The 27152-nt window shown below is 35.4% G+C and overlaps 1 protein-coding gene across 3 annotated transcripts in view; it reads right to left on the reverse strand.

The window, feature by feature from the left end:
* LOC118179858 (ras-related protein Rab-30-like) overlaps positions 1–27152 on the reverse strand; it is a 72396-nt gene that overhangs the window by 6429 nt on the left and 38815 nt on the right. For all 3 annotated transcript variants that reach the window (XM_085813443.1, XM_085813441.1, XM_085813442.1), the window contains 2 exons: positions 22185–22312; positions 6970–7094 (listed from right to left, as the gene is read on the reverse strand). In XM_085813443.1, the coding sequence (XP_085669569.1) occupies positions 6970–7094; positions 22185–22312 (253 nt within the window). The remainder of the gene's footprint in view (positions 1–6969; positions 7095–22184; positions 22313–27152) is intronic.

Consider the following 27152-nt stretch of genomic DNA (forward strand, 5'->3'; position numbering starts at 1 on the left):
GCTCGCTTTGAAATCGTTGAGGTTGGTTATCAAAAATTCGTTAAAGTTTTACAAAATATGAAACAGCACGCACATCAAATTAACCCAACCTCTCGTGTACAGAAAAGGGGCGTATCCCGAGATTTTGTAAAAGCCATGCTGCTGAACACCAAATTTGGAAAAAATGTGTTTGTGAATGAAGTTAGAATTGCATGTATTCGAAAGTTTGCTAAAATATTTGCGTGTTAATATATGGTTAAATATTGCACAGCATGTAAAATTATGAATGCACACAGTAAAAATTGCAAATTCATCAAATTTAAGGTCTGAAATGGTGATATGGAATTTTTCAGATAAAGCTTGCGAACAATTTATATCATAGAGTCATAACTCAATTTTGCCTGATTGATGCATGTCGCACAATGATTTATTTCCAAGTATAATCAGTTAATAAATTACGTTAATCAATTATTCAGCTATCCTAGCGCCAGATAAAAGATGAACTCTGTTACATGCAAGTAAGTTTATTTTCAATCCCAAGAGAAAACAGAGAAAATATATTTCAAATAATACGTAAAAATAGAGTTAAATATATTTAATAAATTTTCGGATAAACTGAAGTTATAAAAATGAAATTTTTCTGCTTTCAGGAATGTTCGCAGATTCGTTTATTATTAAAAGCAAGCTTTTCGTGTATTTTTTGGACGTATTACAGTTTCACAATACACGTAATAGATTCTCTATTCTGTGACTGTGCTTTTTGTATGAAATTAACTAAGAAATCCCTATCTTCTTTACATGGTATTCATGTAATCTTTCACATGCAATTTAAAATATCCTTCACGCAATACAAAAACTTCACGCTGAATTATGCCAAAATTTTTAGTAGTCCAAAGGGGCTTTGTTCTTGAGGGGCGTTTGTCCTTGAGGGACTATTGTCCAAAGGGGCTTTGTCCTTGAGGGACTATTGTTTGTGAGGGACTATTGTCCTTGAGGTACTATTCGATTTAGCATCGAATCACTCTGAATGTCCGCTTCACTTTGTAGAGACATTAGGTAATTTTTGGAAGCAGACGAGATGAAAAATTAGCAACCGCCTTCGCCGGGAATCCAACAACGGACCTCTGGAATACCGGCCCAGCGTGCAGAACCACTACACCACGAAGGCACGCCAAAAAGGTGGGAGAACTACCTTATATACTTCCCATTTTAAAGGGCGACTGGGGTTTTTAGGGGACCCAATCGCCAAATCCTGGGGGTGGAGAGTCATCCTCTACCACCCTTTTAGTTCGCGCGCCACTGTAGAGACATTAGGTATTTTTGGAAGCAGACGAGATGAAAATATAACAACCTCAACTTATAACTTTTCAGACTGTTGCCACCAAATATTATCGGCCTGTATTATATTTGAAGAAATTAAAAAATGAAGAATCTGCATATATGTATGTATATTTCTCATATTGTGATAAAACAACGGTACCTAGAGCCATCCAATTTTGAATGACCTAATCCTACTGCGAATACGGGCATCTGGAAGCCCAATGAAATTTGGAATTTGTTTTATTATCGATCTCCTATTTTATAAAACGTTAACGAATTTTTGATTAAAAAACTCAAGGATTTCAAAGCGAGCAATGGCAATGTTGTACAGAAAAAACATTTTTATCCCCAGCGCGTGAGACTGTGTATCAGAAATTCTAAAGATATGATGAATTTAAAATTATTTTGCCATATTGCTCTTGAACTGAAATATGGTTTTAGTGCGAAGAACATGATATTTAAGAAATAAAGGTAAGACACAAAATGTTAAAAAACGCTCCTTTGGACGCAATTTAAAATCTGAAACCTTTTAGATTTTCTTTTATATATATATATTTACTTAAATTTATCAGTTTTATGTTATTTTTATTTGTTTGTATACTGGGAAGACTGATTAAAGCAGCTGTTTAATAAAGGCATACATGTGACTTATCAAGGGATTTAATATTTTATTGCTGTTTTTCTCTTACCTTTAGAGATATTTCTCTTTTCTTAATTTACTAAAGATCTATTCTTTATCTCTCATACATGAAAACATATTCTAATAATACAGCCAGGCATAAATTTTTAAAATTAGACACGCTGAAATTCTATCGAAAGCCCCCACAAACGGGAACAAAAAACATATAAATAAAAAATTAGATAAAGCAAATAAATAATGAAAAATTAAATAAAGGGATAAAATATTAATAATTTAATAATAATTGATAAAATGAAATTAAAAATCAAATGAAAAGGGGTAAATTAATAATGAATTAAAATAAATTCGAAAACATTTAGTGAAGTAAGTAAAGAAATGAAAAGAAAGAAATGAAATTCACAATAATAAGACATGATAGAGAAAATAGAAATCCGATATCAAAAAAGTAATAAATTGTTTTTTGAAGAACAGTACATTCCTACAGCTATGATTAATGGAACTGCCATCCGTTAGATCTGAACTCTTTTGTCGGTGAGACCGACTACATCACACGTCGTTTCTTCCGAAATTGGCCCACTTTATATATTTATGTTGTTGCTATGATATCATTAATTTTTGAAAATCTAAATTAAACGGCATGTTCTTATTTAAGACACTTAATTTAAAAAGCGTCTAAACAAATACATGACCTTCATTTTTTTCCCCTTGCGTTTACGCCGCATTCGTTTCTTTTTATGAAAATGAAATAAAAAAATTATAAAATGTTCATCTAAGAGATATAATTTAGGATCACAAGACCAAGACATTCTATTTGGTCTATTTTTATTCTGTAAATTAAATATGCTAGCTTGACCCTCTTCATTTATTTCAATGGTTTCTTGTGCACCAAATACCTTGTATGATCTTTCATAATCGTAAAACTCTTCGGTAGTTCGATGTTTAGAATTCCTCTGCAAGAATGGTAAATTTATCTTTTGTGTTTGTATCTCAGGAGATGATTTAAAATTTTTCAACTATAATAGTTATTTTGTTTTGAAGTCGATCAAATAATTTATTGTTTCATGTATTTTTACGATGCTGAAGAACGTATCTGCCAACTTTGCTTCCAAACGTTCTTTCAACTACGTCGTTTTCGCCAGTAAATGGTAGTTCTTTTCTTTGGTTGATAAGTGTTAGCAGCCTTTTTATTTACCACTGGATATTTTTCTGTATAGCGCTTTACGGCTTTTTGATTAACTCATAATATAGTTACAATAATGTAGTTTCTTATATATATGCGGCTTAAATGTTTGCCGCCGATAGTTTATTGGTTGCTTGCCTAACTGTAAATTGTTTTATTCCCCGTGCAGTGCAGCGGGTGACGAATATTATGAGAAAGCTAAGCCGGAAAAATTAAAAATACAAGATCACGTGCATTTAACATTTAATAAATAAATTTAACATCTATATATAATAGAATTCGAAAATATGCAACCGGCAAAAAACCGGCAACGATGATAAACAAATAAAATGAAATAAATAAATACTATCTTTATTATATGCGGCTTAAGTGTCTTTCTTGTCGCCGGTAGTTTATTGGTTGCTTGCGTAACTGTACTAGCCAATGGGATGAAGTTGCCACGGCACAGGGTTGCCGTTTCAGTTGAGACGTAGACAATTTCCTGTCAAACTTGCCTTTGCTATGACCATCCATAAGTCTCAGGGCCAAACGCTTAGGCGCGTTGGAACTTTTTTACCTGAGCCTGCATTTGGACACGGTCGACTTTATGTTGCCTGTTCAAGAGTTCGTGAAAGAACAGACGTAAAATTAAAAATAATGGATGTTCATCTGCAAGGCAAGCTTAAAAATAATGGAAAGATCTACACAAGAAATGTTGTGTACAAAGAGATCTTTGACATGTGAATGAACATTTTATTATTTAAATCAGCTTTATTTATTGAGCTAGCGGAATAAATAAATTATGCTATTAAGAAATCGTCTAAGCTATTAAAAAATCGTCTAAGCTATTAAGAAATGTACCGCCAGTGGTTTCCTTCATTGCACTCTACTTTAAGCAAGTAGAAAGGGGAAACCCCGTGGGGTAATAAGCAAAGGGGCGTCCTCGCCTCCTGCCCTGGGTAATTCAGTTTGAATTAGCATATACCTTTGCCAAATCATTTTAATTACAATTTATAATATCTAGAACAGCGTCATTTCGTATGACCGCCGGACTTTCTAGTATAATAATACTGATTTTTGAAGTTTTAGATTTTTAAACGGATGTAAAAATGTAAACAATAAGTTTAAACAGCTTTTTTTTATTATTATTAAACAATATAAATGTACAAATCTTATTTTAAAGTGTAGATTCACGTTTCCTTTTCTCATTTGCGTCTGGCACCTGTTTCGTTACTTAAATTTGAGTTATTAAACGACAGCGTTTTGAAAATTTACATTCTTTTCGCGATATCGCTGTAGTTAGTTTATCGCTCTAGTTAGGTATGTGTGTGATTATGGCAAAGCTTCGAGGGTTATCTGCCTAAGGGAAGGGATGCCTTCGTGGAGGATTTTCTAAGGGAAACTGGCTCGTATACACGTTACACATGGGGAAAACTACAAAAACGCCCATGCATTCAGCCCGTTCGCGGGATTTGAACCTCGGACAGAACTACCAGTGTTCAGCGACTTTACCGCTCGGCCGCTGGTGGGCTCTGCTCTAGTTGGGGCCACACCCTCTAATGGAAAAAGCGCCAGTCATGTACTCTACCTCTGCGCTAGTATTTCACCTATTACAAACAGGTTTTTATTATTCACCTTCGGCAAAGTTGATTAGCATCTGAGTGGAGCGAAAACCGGCGATCGGTGCAACGCCATCTATTGGTGACGTTGTCAAATGCTCCTTTTGAGTTTTAGTTGGTTTAACGTCGATAATAATGTAGGTTTTTGAAGTTTTAGATTTTTTTTCTTTGTATATGCCCAATGATATATCTTGATGCCGAATTTCAAGTATCTAAGTCATATAGAAGTGTTTTGGTTTTTGATCACTCAGTCAGTGAGTGATAAAAATGATGTGTTTCAGACCTTAATAATTATATAACTATAAGAGGTAAATTAATGAAATTTGGGATTTTAGGTGCTATTAGAAATACAAAATTGCAAGTTTTTAGGTCTAATAGTTTTTAAGTAATGGATGTGTCGAAAGTAGCTCAATGGTTTGTGTAAGATACATATGGCCGATATCTCGCTGTTTTCTTTTCCGTTTGTTCCGAATTTGGCTGACACACTGCCAAGTGTCTAAATCATACTAAATTAAGTAAGTCAAACAAGCATAAAACAAAATACACTGAAAAGCATTAACAATTAAAAATAAAGCAAAGTATAATGAATTAGAAAATGGAACTACCAACTCAAAAAATTAGTAGAAAAACGCTAACAATCCAAACTTGAGGAAGCACTTAACGATGTCTATGAACAAATTCATTTTAACATAAAAAACTAAATCAACTGATAATTAATTAAAGTAAAAATGAGCGTTTAAACAATGGCTTATTAGCATTATACAGTTTTAAAATTTTCATCAAAATTAAGCTATATAATTAAAACGACCAAGAATCGAATTACAGTTCGTAATTTATGAAACCAATGGAGGCTGATTTTGCGATGGCGTAAGAGGTCATATTAACATACGAAACTGTGGCCTTACCAAAACCACGTGGTATCCGACGTCATGTGATACTTTTTGCGACGTTTCGATTCTTCTTATGTTTAGTTGAAACATTTCTGGAAACTCTGACTGGAGGTATGAAAGCCTGTGAAGAAACCACTAGCCGCCTGATAAATATAGTGGCTGCCGTACTGATGGACTGGGTTCGAATCCCGAAGAAAGTACGTGTTGCGTGCGTACGGGTCCGTAACAGATTGAATGTACACAGGTCCGATGATAGAATAATAAAATTTATTTTATCAAAAGAAGCACTTCAGAGAAAAAAAAATTCAATAGAAATACTCGCACGGGTGCTAACAGTATCGCAGAGTATTATATAATCAGTTTGTTACATTTCAAAATTATTATGAACGTTAAACACAATGCGATGCAAAGAGCGAAGATATCTCATTACCCCGAGAATACAATGCTGAATTAACGCGAATAACAATAAATGAGAGCACATGCCTTATATAGTTATCACCCGGTCGCTAGATATTTCTAGTACTTTCTACTTCTCGAAATTACTGCAAGGCACAAGAGGGCCTAATTACGGTTACAGCTAATATGTAGTTATCAATTACAACACCTATCACGGTGATATAAGGATCGGACCAAAACATCACCAAATGGTCGCCAAGTTTGGCAACTTTTGCAATTAGTCGCCAAAACCGTTGCCAGTTTGGTGATATCTCGCCAATTTAGCGAGATAGCTATGCTCTCAATATTAAATAGGCCTGCCCCTGTATTCTTATTTTTCCGGCACAGCATCATTCCTTTCAGCTTTTCTATACAGAAAAATACAACAACTTCACATATAATTTCACTGAAATAATCTATCTATGTACAAAATTTATAACATATGGATGCTTTAGTGTCTCTGAGGCAGGGGAGCACCGGGAAACCGAAAATCCTCTCGAGTGGTTTGGCAGTTGGGGAAGAAGGGTGGAAGACCCTCGGACGAAGTTAAACACAGCTAGTGCGATGGGACTATACTTATACGACCATTGGTGAATTGTTGTGTCCTGCCCACTTTCACTCACCTGTACATAGGAAGAAACCAAGATATGTTTTCTACATGCCTGGGAAAAATCACTATACTTAACACACTACTCATAATTAATGGAAATGCTTATAATTTTGTTTCAAGCAGATTTTCTTAAGTAAAACAAGGTTTTATGGTTTTCGTGCTACATAATAATTATTACTTAATAACTCCTCTGTGAATAAAAGGAAACTTTTATAACCTACAAATGGATGACACAACTCTTGTGGAACCATATACGGGTGAAAAATCTGATTCAAAATAGTATTGTTGATTTGTTACAAAATTTTCTATACACTCACCAGTTCGACATTGATGTTGTCTTTAGCACTTGTTTCTAAGAACTGATATTTTTCTTCGTTTGCAAAATCTCTAATCATTTTCTGAGTGACTGCCCTCTTATTTGCTTCATCCATCTTGTTACCGGCTACAAAAGAAACATACGTGTAGATAATATTTTTGGCGCAAATTAAATACAATATTAGAGGGTCAAAGCAAAATTTATAATTTCTATGTGCACCTAAAAAGAAAATGTATACAAACATTTCAGTATGAATGAAATCAGTTCTATATACACCGGAAATTTTTTTAAAAATATGAATGAAATAAGTTGTATATTCTCAAAGTATTTCAGCTTTATCTTAACGTGACTAGCTTCAGTTCATTCTAGTCTTGCAAAAATCTCAATGTTTGAGCTATATGTTGGTTTGACTAACTTCAGCCTTTTTGAATAAAATTTCATAGAAAATATCACTGTCAAAAATGAGAGAAAAAGTGACGGAGGAATAGAATAACCGCGTAATTCCATAAAAAATTATATTCTGCCTCTGCTTATAAAAAACGGATAGCAATTTTAAAATTCACCTCGTACTTAAGTACTTCCACACCGAAGAGCAATGAAGTTCAGCGGAAAAAGCAACGTGGAGTCTGCGAAAATAAGCGTTTCCAGAGTTTTTAATTAATGTCTCGGCTGATTAAAGTCGTACGGACATGAGAATGGTCGAAATGACTTTTCACGAATTTTTGAAATCCGAGGTAATCGCAACTCAACTCCCCCTCCGTTTCAGAGGCGATGATTTAAAAATAAACGAACAAACGAGCACAAATTTTAATACAACCTTTGTCAGAAAAGTTCAGGACAAAGGTCGTAAAAAATAAGAAATTGCATTTACTAAGTAATGATCTTAGCTTCTATCAATGTAGTCCCCTTGGCTATCTATTCAAGTGCCAATATTTCTTGAGATCTCAGAAGCAAGCGGGTAAATCTTCAACTGCGATGCTTGTAAGCTCATTTGTCACAGCCCGTTGAATGTCTGCAATAATCTTGATGAAGCTTACCTTTCAGTCCCCTTGTCGTGAACATTGTGAGTTTAAGAGAAAATAATGAGCGGTTTGTTAAAATTTAGATCAGATGAAAGATCTTTTAATATATAGCATTTCAATACTATTTAGCACAGTGTAATAGGTTCATTTTACGATACGCAACATCCACAAAAATGATCGTTACAACGCAGTTCGATCATCCACCTTTTTTGAACAACAATCTCTCTCGTTGCCATTCCGTAACAGAGAAACTTACCTCTCATGGAGTTCGATAGTGGCGCGACATTCTCCCCACCTTGAGTTTGGGGATACAAATTCAAAACAGTAACATAATGATAATACATACATACAATTTTGAGATAACAATAACGTACATAATAATAATTGAAATATTTCAAAATATTAGAATGCAAATTGAAATCAATATTTTAGAGTTCAAACACAGAAAGTTCAAAAGTTTGTTTAGAAGTTTATAAATCCAGTCTTTTAACTGGTTTTACTTTTCGTCCTGAGCGAGACACGCGAACAGTTTCATTAGAGTCAGTATTAAGCTCAGGTTTTTCAGCTATCACTTCCGGAACCTTCTGAGGTTCCGATACGACTTGCTCGTAATTTGGGGTCAATTCCAAAGGGTACAGTCGTTGGATTGGTCTTAATATGTTTCCCTTTTCAGTTCGCAGTTTCAAAAGTCTGATGATTCCATCTTTTCGTGGAAAGAGTTGCAGTACTCTCCCTAGCAGCCAATGGAGCCTTTTTTTATCATCTGTACCAATTAACACTATGTCACCTACATTTATTTTATCTTCTCTTTTGTTAACTGAAGAACGAAGGAAACCCAGATACTCCCTTTTAAACCTTAGTTTTAGATTTTCACGAACCTTTTGAATATGTCTCCATCTCAAAACAATCTTAGTCTTTTCAGTTTGATCCAAATCAGGAACATCATTTAATGGAATGTCCTGAAGAAACATTGAGGGGGTCAAGGTCTTCAGATCTTGTTCCTCGGATATGTAAGTTAACGGTCTGCTGTTCATGATAGATTCGCATTCACAGACGAGAGTCTGCATTTCCTCGTAAGACAAATAAGAGCGTCCAAGATTTTTTCTTAAAAGATCTTTCAAAATCCCAATCAAGCATTCCCAGAAGCCTCCCCACCATGGAGAGGAGGGTGGGTTAAACTTCCAACGAATTTCGTTGACTCTAAATTCACTTTCAATTGTAATCCAATCTAATTGTTTCAGAGGATGGGTTAAACTTCCAACGAATTTCGTTGACTCTAAATTCACTTTCAATTGTAGTCCAATCTAATTGTTTCAGAGCGTTGTTTAGTCCTGTAAAATTAGTACCATTGTCTAAATACATCACAGAAATTCGTCCTCTTCTGGCTACAAACCTACGCATAGCTTGGATGAAGTCATTGGTACTTAGTGAAGGTATTAGCTCAAGATGGACGGCTCTAAATACGGCGCAAGTAAAAAGTACTATCCACACCTTTTGTTTAGATTTAGTCAACAGAGGTCCAGCTATATCTACACCTGATACTTGAAAAACTGCTGCTACCTCTGTTCGCCCTTTGGAAGAGGCGGAAAAGGTACCTCAAAATGTTTTACCTTTTGCCTTGTACATGTTAAGCATTCTTTGATAACACTCCGGACAGTTCTTTTCCCTTTCACTATCCAAAATCTTTCCCGTAAAATAGTCAGTAGAGTTAATGTCCCAGCATGCTTGTTAGCAATATGTTCTTGGGCTATAAATCTTCTCACTGCCAGGTGTTTTGATGGTAGAATTATTGTAGAAATAAATCTTTCTATTCTTCCTCATTTATCAATCTGGACTTCAATCGTAAAATTCCTTCGTCATCTTCAAATATTAGAAGACCTTTCAAATTTTTTCGTGTTTCTTCATTAGAGTAACATTCCTTTTGTATTACACGGAAAATAGTCCTTTGTGTATTTAACCAATTCTTCATTTTGAAGTTCCTTACATTTTCTTAAGTCCTTGGCCTTTGGTTGAAAACGCAGTATCCAAGCCATAACCCTAATCATCTTTGAAAATCTAGAGAATCTTCTGGCTAGTGTTACTATGACTCTAGCTCTGTGTTACTAGCAGAGATGACTGACTTTCGTTTCTGTATCTCTACTTCTTTCTCGTTAATATTTACAGCTGAATTTGGCCACTGCTCCTTTGGATTCTTCAACCAGGCTGGCCCTTGCCACCACTTGCGTTTCTGAAGTTGCCTAGGTCCACAACCTCTTGACAAAATGTCTGCTGGATTCTGGTCAGTTGAAATATGGAACCAATCTTCCGAAATTGTCAATTTTCTAATTTCACTTATTCTGTTTGTAACGAATACCGACCACTGTTCTCGACGAGTTATCCATACAAGAACTGTGAAAGAATCTGTCCAAAAGTAAGGCTTGATGTTGGGAAGTTTTAGAGCTTGCTTCACAGAACTAAACAGCCTAGCACCTATGGTAGAAGCTATAAATTCAAGACGTGGTATAGTAATAGTCATCGTTGGAGATATTCGTGATTTGGCTTGAAGTAATTGAACAGTCACTGAACCCATACTGGATTCACTTCTTAAGAAAATGCATGCCGCATAAGCTGTCTTGCTGGCATCGACAAAAGTATGGATATTTAAATTGGATTCCTTCATCACACCTAACCATCTTGGAATTTTTATATTTTTGAAGTATTTCAGTTGTTTTCCCCATTTTAAAACATTTTTCTTTATTTCATCATTCACTTCATCATCCCATGATTCTTTGCTCTTCCAAGCGGCCTGCAGCAAAATCTTAGGCTGAATCATAACAGGTGCAAGGAAACCTATGGGATCAAATACTCGACTAACTAGTGAAAGTATTTTCCTTTTCTCTACCTTACCTTTTCTCTTTCATCAAATTTCAAAAATTCGGTGTCTATTTCTAAGGTATCTAAATCTTTGTCCCAAATCAGTCCTAAGTGATGTTGTACTTTCTGAAAATGCAGGAATGCCAGAACTTTCCCATCCTCTGAGATCAGACATTCCTTCTTTCATTACATTAGTTGCAGATTCGATGAATATTTCTAGTTCGGCATTATTTTGTACACTAGTTACGCAATTATCGACATAAAAACTATCTTGTAATTTTTTAAGAAATTCTTCAGAATATTTTTCTTTCCACGTTTCTTTGGATAAATGATGTTCAATAACCGCCATCAGCAAAAATGGACTACAACTAATGCCAAATACCACACGGGTGTGACGAAATGTCTTCACTCTACCATCATCACCATACAAAGAAAGCGTAAAAAATCTCGATCTTCTTCATTTAGAGATATCTGTAAAAAAGCTCTTCTGATGTCTGAAATCACACCAATTTCTTGTAAGCGAAATCGTATTAGAATAGAAGGAATAGTTTCAATCAAATTAATTCCAGTCTCTAAGCAATCATTTAGAGATGGCTGATTAGGAAACTTTCCCGAAGCATCAAAACGGGTCTAATTTTCATGGAAGATAGTGAGGACGTTTCCTTAATGACTGGACGATGTGGGAGGTAATGAACAACGGGTAAAGACAATTCCTTCAGGGAAACTTCTTCAATCACTCCTTCCTGCAGCCATTCATTAAAGACTTCATGATACTTTTCACGATATCTGATTTTTTCCAACTTCTTCGTAGTATACTCGAGTCTTTTCAAAGATAGGTCATAATTGTCAGGTAAGACTGCATGCTCCATCTTCCAAGGCATATCAACCTCGTATCTACCATTTTCTAATTGACGAACTATTTCTTGGAAATGAACCATAACAGCTCTTCTAGACTCTTCTTTAGTTTTTTGTTCAACAGGATCTCGGATACCCAATAATTCTAAGTCCCACAACGATGAAATAGGCAGGTCTTCTTGAGATAACATAGAAACTATAGTCATATTTACATTGTGCTGATGTTCGGATTGAGGTACTATCAGGTTCTGTGTTCCTCCTTACTTGCTTTGGGAACATGCACTGTCCTGACTCGAAAGAGGGAGCTTATTAAAGCTATGTTCAATAAATTTGGGAAGTAGACAATACACACAGGAAGGGTATACGAAACCCTTTATTTTTCTCTCTTTACAATGATTTCTGGAACTTCGGAATTCAGGGACCAACCACTTGTGGTCTGGACGTAAGAATATAAAAAATATTAACTAAAAATCTAACTAAACTAACTTTGGATTAATAAACAAGTGCCTAACTCTAAGATTGGCCGTATATTAACAAAAAGCCGTATGTAGTACAGAGAACTGCTAACAGTACGATACGTTTAAAATTATCAAGAGGATTAAACCTCTGGCCTTGAAGGCAACCAGCAACCGAGTAAAACTACTATGGCAAGCGGCCTGCTTCTAATCACTCCTTCCTCTCTCTTGCTTGGCAAAAAGCCACAACTTAAGTACTTGGCGTTCGCAAGACAAATTTGCATAAATAAGTTAAAACTTTTAATTCTGGCCGGAAGTAGAAAATAAGAAGTGATAGTAAAGATTTAAAATAAAATAAACGTTAGTAAAACTTAGGATCCTTACAGTACTTAACCCATCAAAGTCCAACCCAATTTTGTTTCTATAGCCACTAAACCTGTTCTTAGTTCTTCTCGTTTCCCAGTAAATAACTTCCCTGCAACGTCTTCCCCTAACAGTACTTCAATAGGGCATGGATTCCCTTGGGTATCGGTTAAGCGTATTCCCTTATTTCCTAATTCGCGAATCCAAGAACCGTATCTTATGCTTGAAATATCATTACAAATAATATCATGGTCCACAGCATCTAATTTACACGAATAATTACCATCAAGGCTACTCAAATAAATCTTGTAACATTTATGTTTATAAATTTCAGTTTTCTTTCCACCAAATAAAGAGTGACTAAATTCTTCCTCCCATTGCAAGTCAAAACCTATTTCTTCTGCGGTAGACTTTAAAACATAACTTTTTGAGCTTCCCGTATCAATCATTAATCTAACTTTACGCCTTTTATTCTTACCCTCTATGTTTACCACCAAGGTCTGAAGGAAAACTTCATTCGTAGCACGCGAATGCAAAGAATCGATTGTTTTCTCTTTTTTCTCATCATTTTCCTGGTTATGCATTTCACTAGACTTATTACATTCAAGACTAGGACAAAAAATTTAAAATGTCTTTTTGAACAGATCTGACACTTAACATTTGATCGACATTGGTTACTGAGGTGACCTTTAACCAAGGATATTCTGCATAAACCTTTCTTTTTTACCGCAGACATTTTTTCATCTAACGGAATATAAAACGCCTTTTTACAATTACGCGTTTCATGATCTTTTAAACAAAATGAACAAGAAGGTATTGCTTCATGATTCATCAAATCCGGCGCGGAAGGAATATTTTGGCTAGTTGCCAAGTGCTTACGATCAGACATAGAAAAAATATCCGCTCTGCTTAATTTTATTTTTTCTTCTGATTGAACTTGGCTTTACAGAAATTCAATTATTGCATGAAAACTCGAAATGTTTCGTTCAGATTCAGTAATTTTTCGTTGTCTTTCAACTGATCGCAATACATGAATAGGTATAGCACTTTCCACAAGAGGATATAAAATTGTTCCGCACTGATCAGTCGTTACACCAAGACTGCTCAGGGCTCTAAGTGGCGTTGAAAGTTTGTTATACAAAATACTCAAAGAATCCTGCTTCTTTTTCCCTGCGTTATCCAAAACAAGTTTTATTAACTCTCGAACATAAAAATCAATTAAAAGTTCTTTACGGCCATATCTCTCAGTGAGGCTTTCTATAGCCAAAGGATAATTTTCGTTCGTCACAGGAAAAAATTCTACAATATCTCTAGCTTCTGATTTAATTTTTGTTGACTGTATCAAATAATGGAATTTGTCTGCATTCGTTAAGTTATTATTTTCATGTATGTTTTTAAACTGATTCCAAAACGTAAGCCAATTTTTTAAATCACCTACGAATTTATACAGTTTTACTTTCGGTAGGCGTAGGCACAAAGTTTTACATGTATTTTCATCAGTAACTAATTTCTGACTACTCTCTGACGATGTATTTTGGATTTCGTTTAATTTACTCTTAATATTATCGAGAAATTGTTCCGATTTTAACTGTATCCTAACAGCCTTTTCTCGATAGTCCTCTGTTATTTCAAATTCTGTTTCGAATTCTTTATCATCTGTTATAGTATCTAAATAAGCACTGTGCGTCAATTCTAATGTTTCTGCCTTTTTCTTGAACAAATAAAAACACATTTCTGCTTCTTCATAATCAACATTATCATTATTTAAAATTTCATCTAGTCTTTTATATGCTTTAGTAAAAGATGAACGTTGCGCAGTTTTGTTTCTTTTCATCACTTCCATTTTGTCATAAAAGTTTAAAATATTCAGATAAAAATTAGGCAAGAAAAGTATTTTAAACTTCAGTAAAACAATAATCAATAACTTCAAAACGGAAGTATAAGGTAATCAACTTACCCTATCTATTCTTTCATCCAACATGTTTCGAACAAACACGCCCCCCGGGGGCGCCAGAAATGTCGTGAACATTGTGAGTTTAAGAGAAAATAATGAGCGGTTTGTTAAAATTTAGATCAGATGAAAGATCTTTTAATGTATAGCATTTTAATACTATTTAGCTCAGTGTAATAGGTTCATTTTACAATACGCAACATCCACAAAAATGATCGTTACAACGCAGTTCGATCATCCATCTTTTTTGAACAACAATCTCTCTCGTTGCCATTCCGTAACAGAGAAACTTACTTCTCATGGAGTTCGATAGTGGTGCGACACCCCTTTTCACTCACAGAAACAAGAGAAACTCACAATAATAATCTTTGACACAAATGTGAGATCACGGCTGGGACTCTATCCAATAGTTTCGCAATAATTTAGGCTTGCCAGACGTTCCAGTTTGACCGGGACAGTCTTGGTTTTCAGACAAAATCCAGTTGGCCCGGCCAACTTACTTCTCGTCCCGGTAAAAATTAAATTTGATTTTATAGATGATTAAAAATGTCTAAAAATAATTTACTGTGAAGTATTATTTAGGATAGTTACGTTGTCAGTTATCTCTGTACTGATAACTGTAGAAGATAGTTATCAATATAGAGATAACTGACATACTTTCATCATAGATAACTGATGAAAGGTGATAACTATAGAAGAGTGATGACCTGCCAATAAATAATATTGTCATCGTATCGTCTTGTATACCAGAGATTTTTTTTACTTCAAGTGAAAAGAAATGGCTCAGGCTGTTTGATAACTTCAAGTAGAATCACATAACAGCCCCCAATCTGATCAAGATTCTTCAGTAGGCCTTCTTCTTACCTGGGACATCAGCTCAAGTTGAGAGTATTTTGTTTGAGGACTGATGATAGGGGGTTTGATGAAGGAATCTAGGATTAAAGGCTTGATGACATGTAAAACTAATATCGGATTAGCTTGTGAAGATTTTTGCAACCAGATTACAACCAAAAAAGACTTTGTAAGAAAATTTTTAGCCAATGAAAAGTACATGTAAATATTGTTCAAATTTGTATTCCCCATTTAAAGTGTTTCTTCTTACTTAAGTAACTTATAAATATTAGCATGTAAGAAATAAAATATTTAAATTTATATGCTTGTGTCATTTATTATTGCCCATGGTTTAGGTTCCTATTAAGTAACCATTTATTCATAACATTGAGAATAAACGACCTTCTATAAACACTCTAAACACCCGCCAAGGGTGTGTACCCTTGAATACCCGCGACGCCGGGAAGCATTCCGGTGCCCCGGTTGAACATTTCTGAACACTGGCAAGCCTATTCTTTCTGTTCATCTGTTAGTAAGTGAGGAACGATTCTTACATTAAGTTTCCGTTTCCCTAAAATTGCGTAAAATCTTAGTCCCACATCACGATTCAAATTCAATTCTTCTGATATCATACGCACAGTTACACGACGGTCTTCTTGCAACAACTGCATTACACGCCCCACGTTTGTATTGGCACCTACTTATAGACGGGTGACCAGCTCTGGGGTCGTCCTGCACTGAATCTTTGCCCTCAAGAAACCTTTTGTGCCGCTCACAATCACGACTTCTTGAAAGTGCCTCACCTGCATATGCTTGGATAATCATGTTCCATGTTTCAGTAGGGGTTTTCCTGAGCTTAACGCAGAACTTAATGTTCACTCTTTGCTCATAATCAGCATCGATTGTGTCACCTTAACGACTGCAACAACAATCCGAACAATGTGCTGCTAAGCACAGCCCTACCACCTAGTAAATTTGCGTGGAAACATGTCCAAGGTCATGTCAAGTAAGAATATATACCAGGTAAACTAAAAACAACGTTTGTTCCTTTTTAGTACTGCAAACTCAGAAATAAATAATAATAATAATAAAATGTCCTGGAACTTTTCTGACAAAGGATATAGTGTTAACAACACCAACTCTCGTGGCTTTAGTTCCGAAGAGTTCCGAATATTCGGAATGCTTATTGTTCATTTTAAACTAAATGTTTCGTGTATCCATCGAATTAGTGTTGGTGTTGGTGTTGGTGTATTTAATTATGGCAAAGCACACGAGGGCTATCTGCCTAAGGGGAGGGATGCCTTTCATGGAGGACTTTCTAAGGGAAACTGGCTCGTATACACGTTACACATGGGGAAAACCACGAAAACGCACATGCAGCCAGCCCATTCGCGGGATTCGAACCTCGGACCGAACTACCAGTGTTCAGCGACTTTACCGCTCGGCCGCTGGTGGGCCCCCCCCATCAAATTAGTAGACTGTACGTTAGTTTTGCAACACAAACTTTAATGAACAGAATTATTTACAATTACACAAATTACAGTTACATTGTTTCGTACCGAGAACAGAAATATCGTTTCTTAATGATTGCGTAGGTCGAGAGTAAAACTCTCTTCCTCGTTGCCTAGACGATCTCTACTCACACCTGCGCAGCGTTGCCACAAAAATTCCAAGAAAGAAATATTTCAAACTCGTAACATTCCCCGCCGATTGGATTCTTAATCCAATATTTCTATCATTTATAAAACAATACAATATAAAATTAAATGGAAGTTATACAGCAATTACAAAGTACAATAGTAATATTAAATATAAAAATGAAACTTAAATACAATAATTCATACACAGGTAACACACAGATATATCGTACAGATCTAAGTATGTTGCCTTGTGGCAGGCGTATGTTCACAACTCTTACTTGCCCATCACTTCCAGTGAATATTTCTCCTACTCTTCCTGTTAACCACTTGGTTGCATGGTAAGTTTTCTTCCTTTACCAGCACCAAGGTCCCAACCATTACGTTATTCTTACTGAACTGCCACTTGTGGCGTTGTTGCAGATTATTTAAGTAATCTCTTTTCCAAATCTTCCAGATTCTTTGAGAGCATCTGGAAACCTTTTTCCATTTGCTAAGCCTATTTTCATTGATATCTGTAAATGGGGGTTCTGCGATGGAAGTGATGGGTCTCCCAATAAGGAAATGCCCCGGGGTTAAGGTTTGAAAGTTATCAAAATCAGCTGACAATGGAGTCAATGGTCTGGAGTTCAGAACTCCTTCAATTTCCGCTAATGCTGTAATGAATTCTTCCAGAGTAAAATGAGAAATTCCGGCTATGCGTTTTAAATGATACTGAAAGGATTTTACGCCGGCTACGTACAATCCTCCATGTCGCGAAAGGATGTTTTAAATTCTAAGGCGAAACTTTTACCGTATCTAAAATCAATCTTCCTATATGAAGAACATCATATCTATATCTATAATTGATTCAAAGCAAGGTTAAGTTAAGTATTTATTTACAATATGTACAGTTAATTCGTTACTTAATCAACATACGGAAAATTCTACTAATCAAAGGATATGGCTTAATGCGCCATTCCCGTCTAGCATCTAACTAACTTCTACTTCAGGTGAGGGCGCTGCTATCGCTGTATGACATCATATTTCTCTACACTCCAAAATTAGGAGATCCTGGAGGGTTAAAATGCCAGTCAACTGTTTCCTCCGTGAAATATTGAACCAATTGTTCATCTGGAGAAATTACAATTTTTAGAAGTCGTTTTAGCTCGGCATCTGCGCCAACGAAATTTCGTCCATTGTCAGTGAAAATCTTAGCCTTGCCTTGCCTAGAGAAAAATCTTTTCAAACTAGCAATGAAACCTGTTGATGTTAAATCACTCACAAAGTCTAGATGTATTGCTTTAGTACAAAAACATACATAAATTGCGACATATATCTTATTCAATACCCCTTTTCTCTGCCCTTTGAATTTCACGTAGAAGGGTCCGCAAAAATCTATGCCGGTAACCGTAAATGGAGGAGAAGGGTCTATGCGTTCCTTACGCTGTTGGCCCTTCAACTGTTGCTCTACGACTGGTTTGTTCTTTGTGCACGTGACACAATTGTGTATCACCAATCTGCACAATTTCCTACCGTTTAACGGCCAATACCTTTGACGTATTAGGTACAGCAAAGTCTGGGATACAGCATGCAAATATTTCAAATGAAAATACTCTACAATCATGTAAGTTAAGGGATGTTTAGATGAGAGAACAATGGGATGTTTAACGTTATCGTTAACACTAGAAATGATTATTCATCCTCCAACGCGAATAAGCCTATTTTTATCAAGAAAACAATTAAGAGAAGCTAATTTACTTTTACCTTTTGCATTCTCACCTTTCATTAAGGCAGAAATTTCTTCCGAATACCCACTTTGGGCAAATTTTAAGAGAACAAATTCTGAATTGTTCAAATCTTGACACTTCAGATACCCACCTTTCTCGTCTTTTGGATTTCTAGTTATAAATAAGTCTGAAAACATAAGAAACTATACGAATAAGTTTAGAAAAATTATTAGTAATTTTAAGATCATTATGAAACAAAACATTCTGGTTAGTTACAGCAAAACATACAGGCATATCTCCTTCTACTTCATTTTTTCTTAAGAATTCAGGACCTGACCACCAGGTCTCATTTTTTAAAAGATCTTTTACACCAGCTCCTCTTGATACAAGGTCAGCTATATTCAGTTTACCAGGTATTTGTGACCAAGCTTCAGGATTACTAAGAGCCTGAATCTCTTTCACTCGTTTGTTTCCAATCGATGATCCTTATGATGAGGTCCTTTAATCCAGAACAATGTGATCTGGGATTCTGTCCAAAAATGAACTGTATGTGTCCCTTTTCGTTTTACAATTTGTTCTACTTCTTTCGCAAATCTGGCTGCGAGCAATGCCCCCGTGAGTTCAAGTTTTGATAGAGTCAGTTTCTTTAAATGGGCAACACGACTCTTCGAAGCAATTAAGTTTACTGAGATTTTGTCAACATTTTTAACTCTTAAGTATACTGCAATTCCGTATGCCCTTTCGCTGGCATCGAAAAAGACGTGGATTTGAAGTTCGTTGGCATCACCTAGGCTACCGTCGAGGAGGACTTGTAAGTTCGCAATATCAGATAACTCAAGTTTCCATTGAGTATACGTTTGAAGAAGGTCTGCTGGAAGTTCTGCATCCCATGAACACTTCCTAAGCCACAGTTCCTGGAATAGACATTTGAGTCTGATTGTAAACGGCGTTAGAAGACCAAGCACATCTTACAATTTCCCCGCTGTTTTTAAGACAGTTCTTTTTGTAATACTATATCCTTTATTATACTCCAGTAAATCTTTCACATCAATAGTGACGTAGTCTTGATGCACGTGTCACGGAAGACCGAGGACCTTTTGCAGTTTGTCCGTAGGATTGGCCTCTGAATGAATGGGATGGATCTTGAACCTCTTGTCTTCCCATATTTGTAACAGTTCCTTGCTGTTGGAACTCCATTTACATAAATTCATTCTTGCGTCAGCCATAATCCTTTTGGCTTCACACGACATCTGCAAGTCAGATGAGACGTTGTCGAGAGCGCCAACAAAATCGTCGACATATAGACATTTATCAAGCATTTCCACCGTCGCGGGATGCAACTCTCGAAACTTTTCGATGCGTTCTTTAATGGTGGCAGACAGCAAGAAAGGACTGGCGTTGACGCCAAACAGAACACGCCAAAATCTGAAAAGCTGGATATCATAATGTTCATTTGTACCTGAGTTTTTACTTGGAAACAGAAATCGTACTCCATTTCGATCCTTTTCATGCAAAGATATCTGGGAAACGCTTTCTCGATATCTGCTAAGACGACCACCGCATTCAAACGGAAGAAGACAAGCATGTTGAATATCAGACGGTTAAGGCTAAGTCCAGTGTATAAACAGTCATTCAGAGAAAGTTCACCCTGTTCATGTGCGCTGGCATCAAAATCGATTCGTTTCTTGGAACTGACGGAGTCTCTGTAAACCATTGAAAATGGTAGATAAAACAGGGGCTTATCACTTTCTACCTAGTCATTTGGAACGTTTTCGATGATACTCTGAGTTTCATAATCATTCAGTATCTCTCTGTAGTCGTTATAAAGTTCTGAGCATCTCTCAAATTTTCTATTCAAATGTTCCAGTCGTCTCCTGACAACTGCTAAGTTATCGTTTAATTCCTTAAAGTCGCGCTTCCATGGTAACCAAACTTTGTACCTCCCCTCCTTATAACACACATAATTCTTAAAGAGTGTTATGGCCCTATCTTCCTCATCTGAGTGTATACTTTGGAGGACACCAATTGATTCTAATTCCCAAAATTGTCCTAAACCCTCATTAACACGATCTTGTACAAAATAACATCAAGAATTACTTGGAGACACGACGGAAATAGAACCTGTTACCATCCATCCGAAAACTGTTTCAATTAAAGTGATAGAATTACCCCTTAACTGGATTTGGTTTCCCCTTAATAATTCGTAAAACACGTCACCTCCCAAAAGAAGCGATATTTTTTTTAGGTAAATAAAATTTAGGATTAGTATACTTTATATTTTCTGGCAATTTAAAATTTTTGACATCTTATTTTTTCAGCTGGAACATTTCTAGCAATTTCTGGCAAAATTAAAAATTCGAGTTCCTCACTGAAAGATTATTCGTCCTTAGCTATGCGCGTACAAATTTTTTCCGTAATCGGAACTACAGTATTTTTCAATCCAATTAAATCTGCCCTTCATCTCGATCTGTGAAAGCCTAATAAATCAATTGCTTCCTCAGTTATTAAATTTCGCATTGATGCTGAATCACATAAAGCATTTAACTTTAACCATTTCCCATTGGACTGCCTTAAATTAACTCACTGTGGAGAGAACATTTTTGTTTTACCGAGAACAGAAGCATCGTTTCTTAATGACTACGTAGGTCGAGAGTAAAACTCTCTTCCTCGTTGCCTAGACGATCTCCGCTCGCGCCTGCGCAACGTTGCCACAAAAGTTCAAAGAAAGAAATATTTCAAACTCGTAATACTAAACGTACTGTTAATTTATTGAAGTACTTTTAGCTTTTTTTCACCTAACCAATATGAGTCTCATACATAATTTGAAGAAACTTTAAATTAATTTAAATACGTGCTTTCGAAGTGATGTTTTAATGAGTAAAGCTAATGTAATTTAATAAGAATATTACGTCATAAACTAAATGCATTTCTTTTTTAAACCAACCGATAAAAAGTAACAAAATGTATTATTAAAAACTGTGTTTATTGCTTTTAAATCGCCTAGTCTCGATAAAAAGAAAAAATGTATTATTAAAAACTGTGTTTATTGCTTTTAAATCGCCTAGTCTGTTAATCAGTAACAGATAGATTAAACTTGAAAGTTAAATATTTTAAGCTTTGCCAAATGGGTAACGCATTGGCCAGTGGAAGATAAAAGTATTTTATTTTTAGCAGTGGCAACACATTCCCTTTAACCTACCCAGTTCGTTGATTAAATAAAGAAGATAAATATTTTACACTTTGCCGAATAAAAACACACTAGCGCGACGAAGTTAAAAAATGTTTTATTTCAATCAGTGGCAACATATCGCTAAGTTTATTAATCGACAATTAATTAAGTTCGCATAAAACTTGAAATAAACAAAAAGCAAATTCAAAATCCCGGCTTTGGATTTCATTCGTTCGGATGGAAATTTGATGTTGAAAGTTTGATGGCTTTAGGTGTCAGCTTTTCTACATAAAGAACATACATACATACAAAGAGATTCTTCATTAATTAATAATAATAGGCACTACAGATAACAAATAAATTTTTCTCACCGATAATAACTGGCACATCATCATCACAATAGTTTTTGACATCTGCCAACCAGCTATCCAAGCCTAAGAAAGATTTTGCGTTGGTCAAATCGCAAACCAATATAATGCCATCTGTGTTTCGATACAAACTGCAATTATAAAAGGATGAGACGTGTTTTTATGGTGAAACAAAAGCTCATATTGTGTTAAACTAACATATTACATTAATTTTGAGTCAAACGACATTTTTATAATAATATTGTTAAAATTTTTAATTTATACAATAGCATTGTTAAAGTTTTTATTCATGAATAAAAATATATCACATAACATAATACGCAGATAAACGATATAGCATATATAAATTAAATTCTTATTATCAAAGATTTGTAAAATTCATTCATATTTTAACAAAGTGTATTAATTTAAAGACGCAAAAATTTTAAAAATGAAATAAAAATTTGAAGCGTTTTAAATTTCAGCGGTCGCCGAAAAGAGTTTATTACGGTTTTTTACATTCTTGCTGAGATCGCAGTCTACCAGTCTGCTGTTACACTCACTAACACATTTTTATTTGTCTCTTTAGCTTTATTATTGCGCATAATTTTCATTGCACTTACACCATATACAATTCAACAGCAAAATCACAAAAATTTTAGCAGCATAGCAGTATACGTTTAGAATTTCGATGCAGCGTTAAGTATTGGCACAACAGTTTTCTGTTTTTTTCTGTGTTTTCTCATTTTATTATATCAATGTTCAGTTTTCTTAATAAGATGATTTTACAAAACATTTTTTTTGGCCTTTTTATTATTAATGTTTTGCATGTTTACAAAAACACGGCAAAATCACAAAGTATTTAAAAACTGCATCACAAGTATGTATTACACTGGACCAAAAACATCTCATTAATATCACAATAACTTAACCAAGATAATAATGTTTTTTTTCATTCAGTTCTAATTGTTTATTTGTGTACATATATTTATATTTCATCATCAACTGTAATGTGTGGTATTGTATTGTAATGCAATTGTCATCAGCAACTGTATCTCCCGGCCATGCTCTGTACCACAAGATCTGTGTGCCCTAATGGTAACTTTTTAATTAATACCGATGCGTGGCGTAAGTGCGCCCTGTGGAGGTGTTCTTCTCGAGACAGTGTGAAGGAGCGACACCAGTGCTGCCAATGGCAACGTGTTGGTGCTTCCCACACTTAGTCCTGTCCTGTCCTCATAAAATGCTAACACATAAATTTAAGTTGCAACGGATATCTTAATTGTTTGAAGTAATATTAATGTAAAGAATGTCAGCTGATATATGAATTAAAGTATGATCCTTATGTAACCATTTTTTAAATAAAGTGTGATTTATAATTCTCCCTGTGGTTTCGAAAATACATATTTCAACAACCATGAATGATACAGGAAAAGAATACATTCAGCATATAAAGAATCTCTCTCAGTTTTATAGTTACTACTTTTACACTTGTCCAATAAGTGCTCCCTAGTGATGCAACTGACTTCTATTTTAATGAATCTTAGTGGGTGCTCGTTTTGCAGATAGCCAGTCCGTTTGAACTTGTTACTAACATGAACGAATTCTCTAATCAGTAAGTGATTTTGTTTGATATTTTGTACAAAATCTCTTATATCGTCACAACCGATTCACATTTAGTAAATTCTAAGATTTAGCATTGGTGATAAAAAATCGTGTAACCCATTTATATTTTAGCATTAGTTTGCTGTATAATATTTCGAAAGAAAACTATTGGGTTGTTCGGAAAGTAATTTCGTTTTTTTCCCAACAGAGGCCTGAATTGTATTTCTCACAGCCAACTTCGCACTTGAGCCGCACATTTATCATATACTTTGACAGTTGATATAGCAAGGCTTGTTTGTGAAAAGGGTCGATTGATTCTATGCAGTAGTTTTTGGTAGGTGCCCTTTCAAATTTGGAAAGTGAAAAGCGGCATTTTCGGCATATTTTACTTTTTTTACTATCGAAAATGTAAAACTGCGTTCAAGCAAAGAAAAATTTATCAGATTTTGTATGGAGACGATGTGCTGACAGAACGCCAGTGCCGAAATTGGTCTACAAAACTTCGATCCGGCAATAATTTTGATCTTGAAGATGCACCGCGTTCTGGAAGGTGAGTTGAAAATGAAAAAGACACAGTACTGCATTAATCGATGCAAACCGACGAATAACAACTCGTGAGATCGCTGAGAGATTAAACTTATCGAATTCGATCATTCATGGTCATTTGAAAAAGCAAAGATTTAATCTCAAATTTCAACATATGGATTCCATGTTCTTAAGCTCGCCATCAGCTTCAACTGATCTTCCAGAACGTGGTGCATCTTCGCCGTATCGAAATTATGCAAAGAGTTTTGACACTGGCGTTCTACCAGTAACTTCTCCATACACATCGGATAATTTTATTTATTTATTAATTTTTTTTTTTTTTGTAGAGTTGCGCGCCTCCAACCTGCACGCAACCAAGAGGTGACTGTTGAAACTGGAAAATAGACTGAGTCTTGCTAAGGGTTTAAGTCCCTTTTTATTCAACTTAAGAAATTACAATTACGTGCTCTTGATGCTCACAAACTACGCCGACCCGGCGGTAAAATAAAAATAAGAACCTGAAAAGAAAATAATAACAAGACTCTAACTACGAGGCTCTCTAAAAGTAACTAACCTCACTGCGTTTTACAATACCGCTGCTAATTCAGCAAACTTTGAATATCACGTTGAACGATTAACAATTCTCCGAGGCAAGCACACAGGCCGAAACGCGGGGTTCTTCAATTTCTGGCTAACTACCTCCGCGCTCGTGAAGTAAGAACAGCACATCTCGAACTCGTTTCCTTTCTATTTAACTCAGAATACTTCCGCTGATAATTTGAATCCTTGCGCGTTCTACTAAAATTTACATACTCTGGCATTGGCAGTTCCAGGGGAATGTAAGGCTTGACAGGAAAGTAGTTTAAACTTAAAATAAATGTTAGTTAAAATAAATATAAACCCTACATTTGCCGCTGCCAGAATTTGGAAAACTTGGAAGCAGGTCCTACAAACGACCTGTTGTAAAGTTTCTATAATTCTAAACTAACTCTCAAGAGCCTCGCTTACACAAAAAAAAATCTTATGTAACAAAATGTATACTAAATTTCTGTCGATACTTATATAAATCTCTCTTCTTACAGCAACTTTTCCTGGACTTCATCAATCAATCTTGTTCTTTTCCTTCCAGCATCTGGAAGGAATAAGTATCAGTATCTTTCTAAATACATTATAATTTACACTTTCTTGACACTAAATAAATTTTTGTTTTTAAACGATTCGTTTTCCTTAGTTATTGCTTAATTCACATTCATTCAATTTTTCAAGCATTAATTTAACTTTACCCTGGTTCTCCACCATGTGTGGTGTCAAACGGGAATATTCGTGTTTTAGTCTTACAACACTTCCCCTAACCACCATTATTTGTTAGAATTCAACGACCAAATAGACACACCTTACTCGACCTTCTACAACTCGATGAGCTACTTTAACATTCTTAAAAATTCAAATCTAGGTGGAGAACCCTACAAAACACATTCATTCTAACTTCCCCCTCATTCATCTTTAGACATGCAGGCTTTCGCTCTAAAGCATGATTTTATCTACAGTTTAATACTTAAATTTGAATTCATTGCTTTTAAGCATTTACTTTTAGAATCTAAAATTTTATGCTTCTAGACTAAATTCTACTTTTACATAACTTTCAAGTATTTACGTATATTTACAAAATTTTAATACATATGATTTTTAAAATTTACCATAAAATGAATAAGAGAAAATAAATTTTTACTTTACTCATTCTTCGCCAAGCTGGCGGCACTGAAACTAAAATTCTTATTAATACAAGAATACGAAGTTATTTTTATCTTCGGCCAAATTTTGGCTTTAACATAACAGAATTAGTCTTTCGACCAACAGAAAATGCTTGTTCTTAGATTTGTACTTAAAGAAAATAATACTTTTGCCTTAGCTAAATAAAGTAAAACAAAACTAAGTCTCAACCGAGACATATTGACTTTCGTCAAAGCATAGAACTTCGTACTTATGCATAACATTTCGGAACAAAAGAAAAAATTTTATAGAAGATTTTAACTTATCTTTGAGTTTTCGATGATTGAAACTCCGTCATTCTTTTCTGGCAAAATTGTTCCCACGTTATAGGTTTCATGGACGTCAATCGTCTCCTTACTGACCTCCAAGTGTCGTCCACATTAGTTTTTCTCTTGCGTCCTCTGCATGCTGGCCTTTTGGCGGAGTAATCGTCGGGTTGCTGTCTTTTTCGTTTTTCTCTTGGACGGCTGGTCTTGACGTCCTCCGGTCTGGAGTCCTTCTTGAATTTCTTCTGTTGTTCCTGGTATTTTTGTTCCTCCTGCTGTCTTTTCAGTTTCCGGAACGGCGGTCTTGCTTGCACCTGACTCTCTGGCCCTGGGACCGTTCTCCTTGATGTATAATTTCTACTGCGATACGATGTAGGTGGTGTTTTCCTCCTTACCAAGGTTTCTTTGCGCCGTGGCTTTTCATTCTTATTTTTCTTAAATGCTGGAGTTTGAAAGTTTTCATTTTTTCTTTCTGGTACCGTCGTCTGGGTTGTAGAAGGGCTAGGTCTCTCTTCAGTTCTCTGCTTCTTGGGTGGTGGAACAGTTGTTGTTATTTCTGGACCTTCTACTTCTGTTAGACTTGAGTTCTGCAAGAAACTTTTAAGGATTTCAAAATCATTTGGATTATAGTATTTTTTCACCTGGTCGAGACTTGCTTTACAGATTTCCCCTCTCTCGTTCTTAAGGTACAATACGACTCCTTTGATTTCCTGAATTACATAGGGGCCTTCAAATTTTGGAGCTAACTTTGCAGTAAAATTGTCTGGGGCACTTGATAAAGAAAATTTTCGCTTCAATACTTTATCCCCAACTTTAAAATCTGCTT

Source organism: Stegodyphus dumicola, chromosome 3 (assembly GCF_044657685.1).
Source record: "Stegodyphus dumicola isolate Sdum_Otavi_A_Nest chromosome 3, ASM4465768v1".
NCBI lineage: Eukaryota > Metazoa > Arthropoda > Arachnida > Araneae > Eresidae > Stegodyphus > Stegodyphus dumicola.